Below are 12,476 nucleotides of genomic sequence, written 5' to 3'. Positions count from 1 at the left end.
GGCGCGAAGCTTGCTCAACTGGTAATTTTCCCTAAGTTTTTCAAGCGTTCTCGTTCAAGGCCATGTGTACCTTGTGGCGGGAAAGATTCTGCAACACGGAAGTATATTAAGGTTGGGGGGGATGCTTGGCGTGATATTATCCAGAGTGCGTATAGCTGCATATGTCATTTAAAGAAACAGCTAATCCCAAGGTAAATTTGTTCACATAAGAGTCATTCAATTGATAAGAAAAGTTTTTCCCTAGCAAGGTTTTTAGTGCTTTTCGATCCATCGGCAACCGCTGGATGTCGATTGGAGCTTGAGCGCCGCTGGCGGGCATCACATCGGATCTAGATCCGACGCAAGTACAAGCCCGTGTACCCGTTTGCATTATGGCCCAATATTACAGCGATGGACGGCTCTACAGACATTGTCGGCTCAATTCCGCGTCAACATTTCAGTGCGGTTGGCGAAGGGGAGAGTCTTTTGTGGATCCATAGTGTCGGATAGCCGATCGGACGTCCGGTGGCTGAGTAATTGGCGGTCTGGGATGCCGAATCGGGCAATTTAGGCCTTCTTTCTCCGGATACTTCTCCGAAGTACTCATGGCTCCACTATTGTTCAGCAGCTTAATCGCTTGTTGAGGTCAAATTGGCCGATTGGGCTGCTACTTTTTGAAGCCAAATCTCCTAGACATAGATGTGTATAGATCTTTGAGTGCTGGCACACCGCCGCCTATACTGAACGCTTTGCAACTCGATAACCAAAGGCACTTTTGACGAAGGCAAGCCTTTGGGCTTCGAGTTAAATTCCATAGCCCCTTGACTTTCTTCCTCTATTATCATCTCCACAAACTACTTTAAGCGGTCCATTTCTACCAAATGAACTCACCTAGTCGTTTTTAACATGTGAGCGCGGCGTTGCGCGACATCGTCTAGCTTCGCATATGGGAAGAGACTCGTTTTGGGGAACAACGTACTTGATTGAATGTAAGGGTATAAAAATATGCAGTAGTAGATAAGGGGATAGCCTCAGAATCAAGCAGATAGGAATGGGCATTTCCAATCCCATCAACAAGTGGTACCAAAACAGCATGAACCATCGTGGCTTGTTGACTTCACAACAATATTAGCCCTGATAATATCCAGTCCCAGATCATCTCAGATGTTAACTCCCATACATAAGATAAGCCTGTGTAGAGGTTTTAGATCAAAATCAAAGCAGTGTCCAGAAAGACTCATCGAACTAGCCCTCTTCAGGTCTGATTGAGATGCTGTCATCGTCATCTGGATCCTGTGTCCAAAATTTTGATCCTGGCTTCTGATTCAAGGCGTAAAAAATCAGAAACTGGTACGGTCAGGGCATTGAATACCATACATTTTCATCCATAGTAAGGCACAACGTCAACTGGTGCCCGCGTTGGCTTCGGTTGCGGTGTGCAAGCATGATTTTGCACAGCCCCATATTCCGATCTCAGTAAAATTGTAGCCAAAACCATCCTCTTAACATGACATTAGGTGCGTGCCGGTGCAATTTGAACTCCCAGGCCACCACCAGGCCAGGTGTTCTGGATGGTAGGTGTGTTGGAGGTATTAATATCGTAAGCAGGGGTTTCGCCGACTGGATTACTACTACTACCAACACCATTCTGGGAAGTAGACCCAGCGTGTCTTGGGACATTGCCAGGATTTGGTACAGCATGATGGGTCATATAGCTGGCACCGGTGACATTGCCCTGGTTTGGGAAAAAGCTCTGGTTCAAGGACCCGCAGGTTGTGCAGGTAAATTCAATCTTGAAATTGGAAAGAAGCATCTGAGGGACGGCATCGTGATCACTGCGCTCGCGGTAGACTTTCGGAGGTCCACCCACTCCTACTGGTAAAGAAGTAGCAGTCTGGTATTCGACACCTGATTGTGGTATAGTCATAGGGTGCTGGTTTTGATCGAAAGAGGGTTCTTTTGGTGTGGTAATCGGTGCATGTTGCACTTGTGAAGGTGGCAGGGCTTGGGAACTAGAGGGTAGAGCAGGTAGGTTGTTGTTCGGGGTCTCGTTTGTGGACAGGTTATCAACATCCATCAGCGATGATGAGATATTCTCTGGAGGCCAGCGATTCTCGGATATCTCCCCATATGCGTGCACCCCTTCTCCTTGCGACTTGGGGGATTCCTGTTCCTCTGCACTCGCATCGAAATCCAGCCCGTGTTCACCCTGGTCTTCAGCATGTCGTGGTTGGAGTTTTTTAAGAGCTCGCTGTGCCTGGCGCATAGAGATGGCATACCCATGGTAGCGTTTCACAGCATCCACGACATCCTGGGCTCGTACTTTCGACTTCATGTCGAAAAGCTTTGGGATCTCACTCAGCAGAAATCGCACATGAGAAGCTTCAGAGCGTGCGGGTGTAACCGCAGGAGAAGTCGCACTCCGGCGACAACTATGACTATCTTGAAGACTGGTGATGTATGTCGCATTTTTGTTTGAGCGACAGACCACGCGAAAGAAGCAATTTGCTGATGATCGACATCCAATAACCACACTCTTTTTGTTGCTACGAGCCACACGAAGCTCCCAATGTTGCCTGACTGATATACTCCGTACCACTGTTTTGAACTCTTCCAGGGAGCAAAACCGCTGGCCCACGTGGAGGCCGGAGTACATCTCCGTCATAGTGATGAGACTGAGGCAAGTACAATGGACACGACGAAGTTAACATTTAGGAAAGCAGTCATAGAGCCTTGAGCGACAAGGTCCATCGGGCCTCTGGTTATGGCTTCACCAGTCTGTGCTTGCAAACAGCTTTGGGTTGCGGAGTACAGCGTGATCCTGAAGCAAGCACACGATCGATTCTTGGTCTTTGAATTTTTGTCTCTGGCCAAAAAGCCTCGGAGGCTATGGTTAGTTGTGTCAACGAAAGTCAACTATTCTCGTTTTAGGCAGCACAGCTGATTGTTGCTGAACAGCTATTGAGCCCTGAGGTCACATAAGGTTAAAAGCGGAGTTCAAGTGCTAGACCGCTCGGCTTCACTTTTCATATTCCTCCCCACTTCGATCACCTTGAAGTCGCGAACACTTTCAATCAAGCCTGTGCTATTAGAATTTGGGGTTTAATTCCATTATCAGATACACAAAATGGCTTTTTATGGGCTGCTAGGCCAGCCAGAAGAAGGTCGAGTCTCCTCCAGCTCTGTCCTCCCAGGATAATGTTAACGCCCCAGCTCTTACAGATGCGCTCCACAAGTCGCGTCTTCTCAACGTCGAAGAAAAACCATTCAAGAGAATTTCGAAACGACTGTTAAACCCCGAATCTCTCATTGTCTCACCATCCTCGCTCCCTCTCACTCCCCCCACCGATGAAACCGACGCCGACTCCGATGCGACCGCAACAGAAGCCGAGAAACAGAAAAGGCTCGAAGAATGGCGCCACTTCCGCGAGGATGTCTCACTTGACTTTGCCGCCTTCGAGGGCAGCATTGCGCGTGTCCAATTTCTTCTTACCAGCAACGAGCTAGAACGCCAGCGGTATGCCACCGAGCGAGTTCAGATCCTTTCGACAATGCAGTCTGTACGGGAAAGCACGGCCGATCTACGCAGTCAACTCGAAGAGGCACAGCGACTTCTCTCCTTGCGAAAGACCTACGATGAATTGACGGACAAAATCACGAGCAATCGCCTGCTCAAACCGCGCGAAGACCAGTCAGCGAACCTTCAGAAATTGCGACTGGAGATTGCAGATCTCGAGAAGGAGAGCAAGGATTACGCTATGACTTGGGCTGAGCGACGCGAGCAGTTCGGTCGCATTGTGGAAGAAGGGATGCAGCTTCGTCGCCTGATCCGCGATGAGAAAGAGGAAGTCGAGCGCCGGGAAGGCATGCAGGAGGGCGAAGACGGGGACGAGGGAGATGTTACATCCAAGGGCAAGGCTAGCAGTGGGAATACTCCTGGTCCTGAAATCGATGAGGTGACTCCCTCCCAGCACGGCCAAGATGAGGCCGGTCGCTCATCTGCTTTGCAGGTTGAGAAGGCCGGGGCTGCCGGGGCTGCATCGCCTTTGCGGCAAATCACAACCGCCCAGGGCGATGGGGCACGGGAGGACACCAATATGCTTGATGAGGGTGAAATCTCTGCAGTTAGCGATGGTGAATTATCCGAACTCGAGGAAGGAGAGGAACTCCCTGATGACTTTAGCGGGAAGATGGATACTACCTGAAGATGCATTTCGGCGTGTACATTACTGGCACTAGCAAGGGAGTTCTGGTTTACGGTCTGGCGTTGGGAATGGCTTCGATTTATTGAATGAAATTATGGAATCCTCCACTATATGGGTATTTTCTTAGTTTTGATGTAATCAACATCTCTTTCACGAGATCTCGCGCTGTGCGACCTTAGCCTGGGCAATGGCTTCTTTGGCAGCGGTAATGTGCTCAACATTGCTTTCTGGTCCCTTCTTGCCCTCCTCGGTCTATCAAAATCGGTTAGTGGAATCCAAGAATACAGATAGATACCAGAAAAGGGATGTTACACTCACAATGAGAGCTTCCAAGTTCGCAACAGTCTGCACAATCTTCTCCTTCAACGTAGGCAGAACCTTCTTGGTCTCTTCAAGAGACATGTGCTATCATTTATGTCAGTATTGTAGGTTCCAACAAGATGGGGAAGATGATTCAGCGGAAGCAAAACTTCCGTGCATATACCTCTTGCTTCAGGGTGTACTCGCGGTTCTCATCGTCACCGGCAGTATCAGCCTCCAGCTTCTTGATACGCTCATACTGCTGCTGAAGCTCCTTATGATAGGAAGCTTCCTCCTTGACCAGGCGGGTCACGGAGGAAGTAGTGATCTCTAGCTGCGAGCGGGGTGCCATTGTGATTTTCTGGGTGATAATTAGACGTGTCTGAGACATTAAGTATGATTCTCGAATGAGATTTCAACAAGATGGCCAGAGGACAAGAAGGTTAGTTCTAATCGACGCTACTGGAAATCTACATCCAGCACTCAGGATACCCGAATGATAGCTGTACGACTAGCACTTCTGGCACATTTGTTCAAGGAACTGTGTATATATAGATATTCATCACGATGGAAAGAAAAGACCACAAAGGACATACCGGTGGATTTTGTATCTGACAAAAAGGATTTCAGTGATATGCTGAGCTGACTTTCGATTTCTCGAAAGTTCATTAACATGCCCCTCGATGATGCTATCAAGACGACGTTTGCATTGTTTGCTGCTTGTTTGCATCACGTGTCTCCAACTTGAACTTCCGAAGACGACGGAGGATGGATCCGAGACACTGCAAGATGAATGCTAGAAGCCGTTGGCATATTCAAAGCTGGTTCAAATGGCAACAGAGCTCACCTTCAATATTCCAAGGACCTACCAAATGCTTTGTTAAATCGGATATGCCGTATACATGGACAATTGAAGGATTCCTCTGGAAGGCTGGTGTGCCAGATGGCTCAATGCTTTCAATGTTGCTGTATCTACGTCAATTTCACAATTCTAAGGGCAGTTTAATCACCTTCGAGGTTCGTAAGAGAGAGTGTCAGCATTCGGTCAAACCCCCTGTCGTTGGGGTGGATTCTCAGCAAATAGGAAAATCGAAGTTTGAGATCCCCCAGTATTTTGGCAATAAAAGTCATCAGTCCTTATTTGAGAAATTGTTGAATCGTACAAATATCAGATTAGTGCTAGTTTCTTTAACGGTACTCCGTAGAGTTGAAATATTTGAACAACTACAACCGATAAACCGAAGCATTGAATCCGTAGAGCGTCAGGCAGCCAGTCAGCGTCGTCCGCGTGATCATCCTCCATATTTAAACCCGAGCCTCCTGCCGTCTACAATCTCAAGAGTAGCGTCGCATTTGGCGTCTTCCTATATGTCCATTGTTCAATCAAAAGCGACTCGTGCCTCATTTTCTTTGTTATATCTCATTTACTTGCTTTCACCTCATGTCGCACATTTTGTGGTACTCAATTTGGCTTGAACTGTTCCCATTATAAGCAAGATGCCGGCCCCATCACTACTTCACCTGGCCACAGCCACGGCTATCCGTTTCGTCAAAGGTATATATGAAATCAACTCTCTCGTTATGGGTAATTTCAGACTAAATCTGTGATTTTTAGACCTAGATGATCTAGGCGCCATGCCATACTCACTTGCTCGTCCCATCCTGCTTAATATCCATAACCCCGAAAAGCTGGTACGTCTTTCTAAACCTCACTCTGTATCGTCTCACTTGCACTTCATTTTAAATTGCAAGTCCATTTACTAATCTAGTTCGTTCTGAATGTACAGCACGCCATGGAGCTCGCATCCCCCCACCTCGCTGAAGAAGATGAAGAAATGTGGCTTGAGCTCATTAAACGAGACATTCCCGAGTGGGAAAAATATCAACTCCCGGAGAATACTAACGATTGGTATGGGGTGTACTGTGACCTTCGCGACCAAGTCCAACGTTCTCTTGACGCCGATGCGGAGAAATTGAAGATGGCCATTGACGGCATTAGTGCCAAGCGTGCACTTCTCACTCCCAAACTCATCCCCGAGAGCAAGGGTTTGCGTATGGCCGGATCCCGACCCTCTATGCGACAACGCCACACTACATATGATCGCAAGACGGGCCTTGTTGAAAAGAAACCTAGCATCTTCCAGCCGCAGAAGCGCAACACCGCGCTGACGATGCCTACAAAGTCTCTGAACAACCGTGCATCGCAAGTCAAGCGCGCACCAATTGGCTTGGTTGAAGAACACCGGCGCCCCGCCGAGCAGCCAGCACCACGGCCGGCCTCGAATGCCCAACCACTTCCCCCACGCACCATCCGGCGCCCGAGCACGCTCCCACCCTCGCTTCAGCACCCCATGCTGGCCAAGAATGAGGCGCGACTACGTGCACTTACTTCCGCCTCCACCACCTCACCACGTGACGCATCTAGCAGCGATGTGTCTGGCGTGAAGAAGTTAGCAGCTGTGGCTACTGACCCTAAGCTGAAGCGCCGTGCGACCTCCCCTCACGGTGCAGAGAACCCCTCTCTTTCTTCTTCTTCTTCTTCTTCTTCTTCTTCTCTGTCCGCTCCCCACACCTCTTCTCTCCCCCCCTCCCGCCCGCCTTTCTCTGGACCTCACCTACCCCGCCCAGGTGTTATTCGTCGACGTCCGGCGCCGAGCATCTTCATGCCGGCAAAGCGGCGACACTTGTCGTGAGCATCGGATCGCCAGATCTTTCGTAATTTTGGGATATCTTCTCAAGAAGGCCTGGTATATATTTGCCTATGTGGGATATAAGTAATGTGAATGTTTACAGTTGGAGCAGGGAGTTTGGGCTCGTTCTGATACCCGAGGTGGGATTCACCTCATCTGCGATCCATTTCGTGTTTCTTTTTCATCAATTTTCGAAAAACATATATACACATATATAAACAATGATCCCTTTCTCCAGTCATGTCGATAATCTTAATATGGGCTCTGCTTGTCTAATCCTAGAGTCCATTTCCCTAACTGTAAAGGGATTGGATACACAACAGACTGGAACCCGATACCTATATGAGCCAACATTCCCACGCTTCAACTATCCTGGAAAGTGCAACCAAGACTGCTGGCCAGGTCGTCAAGCTTGTCGTGTACTAAACTTTGTCAAAGGTCGTCGCACGCACGGCGTTCAAAATTCAGTTGGCTTGGGCAGGTTAAGGTAGAATTTTATAATTATCTCTCGGTGCTTCATTTCAAGATGCACTCTGCAAAACCCGGATTGTATCCTGCAGGTTGGACTGGGCGCTTGGGTACACTGAAGTAGACATATGCAACATCCACAGTCTAGAAACAGAGTTAGGAACGGTTTAGCCAAATCCAAGCCAGTTCATAATAAGAAATGATGTCCTCGGGGGAAAGAACCCAAAAATTAAACCATTTCAACCGTTTCAACCCAGAACACCGATTTTGCATGTTGACTCGCCATTTGAGCTCAAATCCCATCCGCCGCGTTCCCTGCAGCTCGAATCTTCGCGAAATAGGATGCGGGGTGGACAAGCACTAGTGTTTCTCAACTGATTCACATTGCTGCAGAGATATGGTATCTAAAAATGACAGGAAGCGTTCATATCGATGTCGCAGCGCATCCTCCACGCAGAGCAAGCACGAGATGGAGCGTAGCGCCACCTTCGAGGTTATATTCTGAGGCTGTCTTATCGTCCGCCCTATTGATACCAAATTTTTAGTTTGGACTTGTTATTGACAATAAAAAAGAGAGGGAAATAACTCAGGGAGCAGTTTCTTACATCTGCTTGCCGCCGAAGATGAGTCGTTGCTGGACCGGGGGAATTCCTTCCTTCTCCTCGACACGCTCCTTTATCCGGAAGACCTGTATATAAGCATGCGTATAAGTATAGGCATATTTATAGAGCGCGGATACAACGGGGGTTGTGGATGTGGTTTCAGTAGAAGGGTAGAGTGATTCCGTGCGGGGAGGAGCCGGAAACACATCCAGGCTGGTGGGTGGTTTACCTTGTAGTCAGGTTCAATGTCGAGCTCGATCTCCTTGCCGGTGAGTGTTCGGACCCTGTTTGGACGCGGAATGTCAACTTGCGGCTCTGTGGGTGATCTTTTCGAGTTTGGGGTCATGCGATGATGCAATAAGGACGGGGTTATGCTGGAGTTGAGAAACGAACTTGATCAACATATTGAAGCGGCCGTGGCTTTTGAATAGGCTTGAATGGAATTCACGCAGCAAGGCTTTGGAAGATAGTTGAAGGTACAGCTCTTGTCAATGAGTGTTTGGAGAGAAGGTGTGAGCCTGGCGGGGATTTGGTGGGGGCCTGTGGCCTTATTGCCTAATCGCGTCGGAGCCTTACTTTTCACTTGCAACAATGTATCCAGTGTAATGTAGAGAATATCATAATTCGGAGTTTTTAAGGAAGACGGGACATCTTTTTTAGGTTGTTGTCTTCAATCTAGCAGCAAGACTCTAAACTGCCATTTTGAGAATGAATTGCCCTCCACAGTTCTTCCGATTCAAGTATATATAAGGACCAAAGGTCCTAATGTAACATAGTCAATCATTATCTTGGAAAGAAGTAAGAGATCAAAAAAAGCTTACTCTCTGACTAGCAATTGGTCCGAGTACTATGATGATCATTCTGTACAACAATACGACTTGATAGCCCAAAAGTAGATAGCACAAATCTGTCCTTCTCAGTTGCTTGCAGTTTTACCCCATCTACCCCGCTGAAACCCTTGGCCCCGATTAGAATCACCAGTCAAGTCCAATCTTAAACAACATGGCCAATGAACCGGTGCATCATGTAACTGAGAATCAGTTTCAGCAATTGATCATTAGTTCCGAAAATAACCCGGTAAGTTTGAGTCAATGATTGCCAATAGCCAAATGCTGAGAGTCCCACGCAGAAACAATTGCAAATTGCCTACGAGGTCCATAGAAGCAATCGAAATGCCATTTTCAGAAACCAAATCTGCCAACCTGGGTTTTCCGAATGGAAAGAAGATGAGATCCTATCCAAAGTTCTTGAGGCTGAGAAGGGATTGACAAACTTCGTCGACCCGAGACACAACCTTGCCTTTTGGGCACGCCCGCCACAGCATATCCAGGACTTGGTCTACAAGATCCAGCAGGAAATAGGACCCTTGATTGGACCAGGTGAGTGCCATGAATTATTCGTGGAGAATGTAGAGAGACTGTGCTGACATTCTACAACATAGGTCTCTGGCTCGTGCCCCCGCATCATCTTCACATGACCACTCTAGAGATCAGATCTGAACTGACAGGATCTGAAATTGACGGGATCGCCTCTTCTCTCAAAATGAGCGGGTCCGTCGCAGAGCTGGCAAACTACACTCTCAACCACCGTGCACGGCTGGTCAAGCCAGTAATCAGCTATGACACCTCTGCTATTGCTTTGAGCTTTGTACCAGCAGCTGGCGAGGAAGATCGCAGTGAATATAGTGGGAAAGATGATCGTTTTACGTATCACCATCTGCGAAGTGATCTCTACAACATTGTAACGCAATCTGGCTGTCCAATCGCGGCCAGATATACCGTACCATCTGCGCATCTCACCATTGCGCGCTTTATTACGCCTAGTGGTGCCAAAGAAGGAGACTCAAATCCCCAAGAGGAGTTCGAGAAGAAGGCATTGGGACTTATTGATAAGATCGAGGACCTCAATCATGAACTCCGCTCAAATGTGTGGTCGAGATTGGGAAACCCATCCCAAGGGCAGTGGGTGATAGGCCATGAGAAGGGGTTAGAATTGATGAAGGGCCCAACATGGTATGGGGTGGGGGATAGTATTGTACTCGGAGACGGATTTGTAGAGTAGCATACAAGATATGAGCCGAACAAACGACTACAAACACTCCTTGAGACCAGTTAAGGCAAAGATGCCTCAGGCATCCTTGTTCACATGTGACTCAGCATTATCTTCCTGGCGACCCCTAAAATGGTTAGCGCCTACCCGATAGGGCCTAAGCGAGTGAAATCCCACAACCCAACAATCGCACTTGCTCTCCTCCGACAAGCGACAATCCAACGACCACCACCCAGCTATCCGGCCAAGTCAGTCAAAATGGTAAGGATATCACCCTACGAGATATGTCAAAGTGTTCTGCAAGCCCCGACCGTTCGAAATTCCTCGAGTCGTGGAGAGATTGTGTTGTGGCGGCCGACCTCGAAATCGTCAAATCCGCCGACCGTCGCGAATCACCACATCATGAACCTCCCAACCGTCGGTTTTTCACCGGACTATCCGCAGCATGCAATTTGAAAGTCGGCATTGGAGAGGGAACAGGTGGCGAAACCTGCAATAACAACACTTGGTGACGAAATTGAGGATCTGAGAAGCAGATAACAATGGATGCACCCCGCGGTCTTCTGAATCCCAGCTACTCAAACCACGCTTTCTACCATGAAATATACAATCCGAAATACACGATCAATCTCTTCGCGACCGCACTAATTGGAACGGGAAATTGGGGCGCGAACCATGTTGAAATTGATTCGAACAATCAGACCAAAAGGACACAAGCTCATGATATTTCTCCGCACAGGTCAACATTCCCAAAACCCGCCGGACGTACTGCAAGTCCAAGGAGTGCCACAAGCACACACAGCACAAGGTCACCCAGTACAAGGCTGGCAAGGTTAGTGCCTTCGACACCGGAATGGCAGTCGTGAGCTATTGCTGATCGTATTCTCTTTTGTGATTTAGGCCTCCCTCTTCGCCCAGGGTAAGCGCCGTTACGACCGGAAGCAGAGTGGTTACGGTGGTCAGACCAAGCCTGTCTTCCACAAGAAGGCCAAGACCACCAAGAAGGTCGTCCTGCGTCTCGAGTGCACTGCTTGCAAGTCCAAGAAGCAGCTCGCCCTGAAGCGCTGCAAGCACTTCGAGCTGGGGTATGTTGCATCTGCTCATTGTTCCATCGTTTTGGTATCCAGCACTGACGTGTCTATTTTCATTACAGTGGTGACAAGAAGACCAAGGGTGCTGCCCTCGTTTTCTAGATTGTTCAATTTCCTTGTTCGGCTTCTGGGTTTCTTGCATTGCACAAAGTGCTTCGCTGTTCTTGCGGAGCATACATGACCTTGGCAATGGAAAAATGAAATAGGAATTCAACTATTAAAAAACACTATCTATGACTACCGGATCATGAGTTGTCGAATGATTATTCTTTCTTCACGGTAGAGTTGCTATTAGCTGTCTCTTCATCGTAGTAACATACCACATCTCTCGTGTCTTCCTATCCATTGCACTCTTGGAACTTTCACTTCAGACGTTCCTCAGGTGCAGTCCCCGACTAGCTAGTAGATTGAGGAGCAGACCAAGATTTCAAGTTATATAAGGAGTGGGTTAAATGCCCCAGTTCTTGCCAAGGCCCTTTACTTGTCCTCTAGATGGGTCCACTTTTGCCTGTGGAGTGTCTAGTGCAACATGTCGAAGTCTCATGCCTCGCTTCATCTACTCCCGAGGCTATCAAATTAGTGACAGCCCATTAAAATATACATGAACGCCGTCAGCCACCAATGGAAAACATCACACTCTGATCTAACCTTGGTACAGTCATCGGGGTCTCTCCGAGCACTTGACAAGGACCTCCCTAGCGACATGTGATGTTTCGTCCCCCAGAGCATCCACCATTCTTCAGTTCGCATGTAAATTCCAAAGAAACCAATGTATGATCAGAACCAAGTCAGAAAGCACTGAAAGACGAGATAGCGCGCGTGGGAATGAAGCGAACGCCAAGACATCATTCCAAAGCGGTCACCCGGTTTTCAGCAAAAGTGGTTTTATACCATTGGTCCGGGTGAAACATGGGAGGAAGTCTTTATGCCGAAAGTGAAAGAAAATGATCTGAAGACGCAGGTCATCGCCGAATGATCTACCCTGAGGACACCAACCCCGCATTCCGGGGGACCACAGGAGAGCCTTGAAGCAGCCATCTTCCTATTCTGCGAGGCTAAACGGCTTAAAACATCCCAATCACCGCGTTATAT

General features: G+C 48.2%; 6 protein-coding genes across 6 annotated transcripts; 3 read left to right on the top strand and 3 right to left on the bottom strand.

Annotated features, from left to right (window-relative positions):
* Nucleotides 1–1,492: 1,492 nt before the first annotated feature.
* Pdw03_2955 (Transposase, MuDR, plant) lies at nt 1,493–2,314 on the bottom strand (the record flags this gene model as incomplete). The annotated part of the gene is made up of 1 exon (XM_014677189.1): nt 1,493–2,314. One exon carries the CDS (start codon nt 2,312–2,314, stop codon nt 1,493–1,495), a length of 822 nt encoding a protein of 273 aa, XP_014532675.1.
* A 792-nt stretch (nt 2,315–3,106) lies between these two features.
* On the top strand, nt 3,107–4,184 carry Pdw03_2954 (Tho complex subunit 7/Mft1p; the record flags this gene model as incomplete). Its single annotated transcript, XM_066100332.1, has 2 exons — nt 3,107–3,143; nt 3,202–4,184. 2 exons carry the CDS (start codon nt 3,107–3,109, stop codon nt 4,182–4,184), a joined length of 1,020 nt encoding a protein of 339 aa, XP_065955732.1.
* Nucleotides 4,185–4,334: 150 nt separating this feature from the next.
* On the bottom strand, nt 4,335–5,214 carry Pdw03_2953 (Tubulin binding cofactor A; the record flags this gene model as incomplete). Its single annotated transcript, XM_014677191.2, has 5 exons — nt 4,335–4,436; nt 4,503–4,589; nt 4,669–4,845; nt 5,081–5,095; nt 5,158–5,214. 5 exons carry the CDS (start codon nt 5,212–5,214, stop codon nt 4,335–4,337), a joined length of 438 nt encoding a protein of 145 aa, XP_014532677.2.
* Nucleotides 5,215–5,981: 767 nt separating this feature from the next.
* Pdw03_2952 (RNA polymerase II transcription factor SIII (Elongin) subunit A, putative) lies at nt 5,982–7,177 on the top strand (the record flags this gene model as incomplete). Its single annotated transcript, XM_014677192.1, has 3 exons — nt 5,982–6,039; nt 6,100–6,176; nt 6,272–7,177. The coding sequence occupies 3 exons, from the start codon at nt 5,982–5,984 to the stop codon at nt 7,175–7,177; spliced, it is 1,041 nt and encodes a 346-aa protein (XP_014532678.1).
* Nucleotides 7,178–8,066: 889 nt separating this feature from the next.
* On the bottom strand, nt 8,067–8,648 carry Pdw03_2951 (NEDD8-like protein (RubA), putative; the record flags this gene model as incomplete). Its single annotated transcript, XM_014677193.2, has 4 exons — nt 8,067–8,166; nt 8,248–8,330; nt 8,474–8,528; nt 8,638–8,648. 4 exons carry the CDS (start codon nt 8,646–8,648, stop codon nt 8,067–8,069), a joined length of 249 nt encoding a protein of 82 aa, XP_014532679.2.
* A 598-nt stretch (nt 8,649–9,246) lies between these two features.
* Pdw03_2950 (60S ribosomal eL42 domain-containing protein) lies at nt 9,247–11,486 on the top strand (the record flags this gene model as incomplete). Its single annotated transcript, XM_014677194.1, has 7 exons — nt 9,247–9,321; nt 9,374–9,623; nt 9,686–10,256; nt 10,401–10,554; nt 11,033–11,125; nt 11,194–11,378; nt 11,447–11,486. The coding sequence occupies 7 exons, from the start codon at nt 9,247–9,249 to the stop codon at nt 11,484–11,486; spliced, it is 1,368 nt and encodes a 455-aa protein (XP_014532680.1).
* Nucleotides 11,487–12,476: the final 990 nt, after the last annotated feature.

Source organism: Penicillium digitatum, chromosome 1 (genome assembly GCF_016767815.1).
Source record: "Penicillium digitatum chromosome 1, complete sequence".
NCBI lineage: Eukaryota > Fungi > Ascomycota > Eurotiomycetes > Eurotiales > Aspergillaceae > Penicillium > Penicillium digitatum.
This window is presented reverse-complemented; position numbering and strand designations above follow the sequence as displayed.